General features: G+C 43.9%; 1 protein-coding gene across 1 annotated transcript; it reads right to left on the reverse strand.

Annotated features, from left to right (window-relative positions):
* Positions 1 to 528: 528 nt before the first annotated feature.
* Positions 529 to 2,061, reverse strand: LOC148020102 (uncharacterized). The gene is made up of 2 exons (XM_087699654.1): positions 1,071 to 2,061; positions 529 to 676 (listed from the first exon to the last, which is right to left on the reverse strand). Exons 1-2 carry the CDS (start codon positions 2,024 to 2,026, stop codon positions 529 to 531), a joined length of 1,104 nt encoding a protein of 367 aa, XP_087555780.1. The 5' UTR covers positions 2,027 to 2,061.
* Positions 2,062 to 3,099: the final 1,038 nt, after the last annotated feature.

The following is a 3,099-nucleotide window of genomic DNA, read 5'->3' on the forward strand; positions in this document are numbered from 1 at the left end:
GTTGAGACTTTGGACACTAATTGACCACACATACATACAAGGGGCAAAGAGAGCAAAGGAGAGCGCATGCATGTGCATGCATGCGCGCACACACACACACACACACACACACACACACACACAGGTTTTAATGTTGTAAGAACAATCACAAGATGTCTTAAGGCATATCCTACAAACTCAAAACTTGAATCCCACTAAACTTAAACTAGAGAGAGAGAGAGAGAGAGAGAGAGAGAGAGAGAGAGAGAGAGAGAGAGAGAGAGAGAGAGAGAGGGAGGGAGAGAGGGAGGGAGGGAGGGAGGGAGGGAGGGAGAGAGGCTAATACAATGGATTTATCGAATAGCTTGAATATTAAACATCACACTTCTATGTCCAATCAATACTTTATTTTTTCATTACAAAAAAAAGAATAAAAATGTATCTTCTATGTCCAACCTATTGTTGGCCAAAAAGAAGTTGAGAACAACAATGGGATATATTACTCTTTCATCAGCTAGTGCAACTTGAACTTTATCTTATTGTCTACATTCATGATGATGCAGATATATAGAAGGCATATATGGTGGAATAAGGAGATAAATAGATGTCCCCAATGCTTGTGTTTGATGTGGTAGATGATGGAAGTCCTCCATGTGTAGCAATGCGTTGGATGTACGTGATGTCACCAAGTGAATCTCTACAATACACAAGGCAATCAATTAGTTACATTATTACATCCAAGACAAGGTGTGAAGGCAATGAATACAATGTGTCAATGAATCAACCAATTGATATGTGTGTAGTTCAATCAACCATCCCATTTGTCTATATGTATGTCATGACTAGTTAGTTGTTAGTGAATTAATCAATTTGTAAGTTAATTAGTTAGTTTGTCTTGCAAACTATCTTTTTTAAAAAATAAAGTGCATATATGTGTATGTCGATGAAGGTAGATGAGGATTCATATATGTATCTGTCCACTATGTATCCGAAGGTATCTATAGACAGATGTATGCATGTAAATTGCGCATGTGCGTGATATATACAGGAAGTACATATATGTACGTGTCTATGGATTAAGAGATACTCACAGGCTGCCGCGTTGAGTGGTGGTTTGGAGGAGGCTCCAAGTGATGCTGTTGGGGTCGACTGAGACGGCTTGCAGAGTCTTGGCGGTGACCAGGGTGCTGCTGTTGCTGCAGCCGTGAGCGTCCTGATGGGCGGTATTATTGAGGGTGATCTGCCAGCTGGGCTGCCCGCCGGCGGCGTCCGGTTGGGCCAGGAAGAAGTGCTGGCCGATCACTTGACGATGGTCAAGACGCTGACGATTGTTCTGGAGCAGCAGCTGGTGGGCGTTGCCGGAGGTTGTACTGACGGATGACGCATTATCCTTGTCGTCGTCAATGGAGACTAATGTGGCCGCGGGGTCGAAGAAGAGATCGGCCGTGGCGTTGAAGAGGGCCCAGTCGGTGCCGTTGAAGGCATAGTGCTGGTGCCCCACGCCGCCCACCACCAGGCGCAGCCGACCGCACGCGGCCAGCGTTCTGTCATCCTCGCCCGCAACATGGCATGTTGGGACCACCGCTATCGTGGACGGGATCGTTACCGACGTTGTTTCTCGACCGCTGCTGGCAGCCGCTGCAGATGAGCTCTGGCGCAATTGCTGGACGCCCAGTGACTGTACACTCGGCTCCGATCGGCTGCTGCAATCTGTGCTGCAGATCAGGCCCATGGCAAGAATCATGGCAGTTACATGCAGGGCGTTCAAGGGCAAATTCATGCTTAGTTGAATGTGTACCGAGATAATGATGATCTCAGTACAGAGAGAGAGAGAGACAGAGAGAGCGCAATCAAAATCAGAATCCAGATAATGTCTACGAAGCAATCGCTGAATGAGATCGTGGAGGCAATAGCACGACGTTTTTTCTCTTAATATACAAGCACGGGTCTTGTATTGCTCCAACAGCAGCAGTCCTGTCAGTGTAGCTACCGATGCCAGGTCTATTGCTCCGACCCATTCAACAAAGGCTCTATTGCTCCGACCCATTCAACAAAGGCACTACTCGTGAACGGGCCCGAAGGTAGCTAACCATGTTGGTGTAGGAGCAGGCATTATCTGAACCGATATCACCTTGGCCAATATTTTAGGACACCAGTCTTCGCGGGCTCAAAATAATTGGCACGCCAAGGTCGGCTGTCGTGACTCATTTGGCGTGTGGGTTTGCGGCTGGCCTCGTTCACTCTAACTCTCCTTTTAAATTTCCCAAAATCCATGTTCACTACGACAATTCATCATATATTTGCGGCTGGATTTTTCAAATACGTTCTAACTCTAACTCTCCTTTTAAATTTCCCAAAATCCATGTTCACTACGACAATTCATCATATATTTGCGGCTGGATTTTTCAAATACGTTTTAATCTCTCTTGTCTTTAACACAATAAAGATGCACTGGTTAATCTTTCACTTATAGATCTCACATATTATATAGATTTCCCATAGATAGATTGTTTGGGAAAAAAGTTTTGCTTTAGGCTTGGTTCACACACTAGTAAAGTATTTGACGATCAAAAACTTGCCCCACCTCTATAAGAGGGTATGGCATAATTGAAGTTCTTTTGATTTGCCACTTGAAAGTATAAGAAGACCACACCTAACATAGAGTCAAAAAGTATGCCAATACCACAATTATCACCCTATAATGTGAAAGCAACCCTTTGAGAATATAGGTAATCCTCATCCCCTTCCCTAAGTGGCAAGCTCACATGGAGTTAGTATCCCTCAATAAAACATGGTGCATTGATTGAAATTAAGACCAATGATCTTTTAGATTTGTTGAACACCTAGAAGCCTCAAATGCCTACTAGCACTACACCCTCTAATGGTTTATATTACATAAAGCTTTTTGCACTAATCGAATTGTCTGAAAGGTAGTCTATGGTAATGGGGTGTGCCTTAGATGCAACAAAGATAGCCTATGGCAATGGGATTTGTCCTAGACCTAGCAAAGATTATAAGACCATAACCCATCTCTTTATCAATTGCCCCTTTAACTATGGTATCTCAAACTTTTTGCAGCTTTGTATTAGCACTCCACTATAATGTATGAAGGGTATAGAA

This window comes from Lygodium microphyllum, chromosome 19 (genome assembly GCF_053477565.2).
Source record: "Lygodium microphyllum isolate KBCC chromosome 19, Lygodium_microphyllum_v1.1.10, whole genome shotgun sequence".
In the NCBI taxonomy this organism is placed as follows: domain Eukaryota; kingdom Viridiplantae; phylum Streptophyta; class Polypodiopsida; order Schizaeales; family Lygodiaceae; genus Lygodium; species Lygodium microphyllum.

Bases quoted from the DNA above. Each gene is read 5' to 3' on its own strand.
- LOC148020102 (XM_087699654.1), bottom strand. From the start codon at position 2,026: ATGGGTCGGAGCAATAGAGCCTTTGTTGAATGGGTCGGAGCAATAGAC. The intron at 677-1,070 runs GTGAGTATCTCT...TGTGTATTGTAG, and splicing joins ACCACTCAACGCGGCAGCCT to AGATTCACTTGGTGACATCA.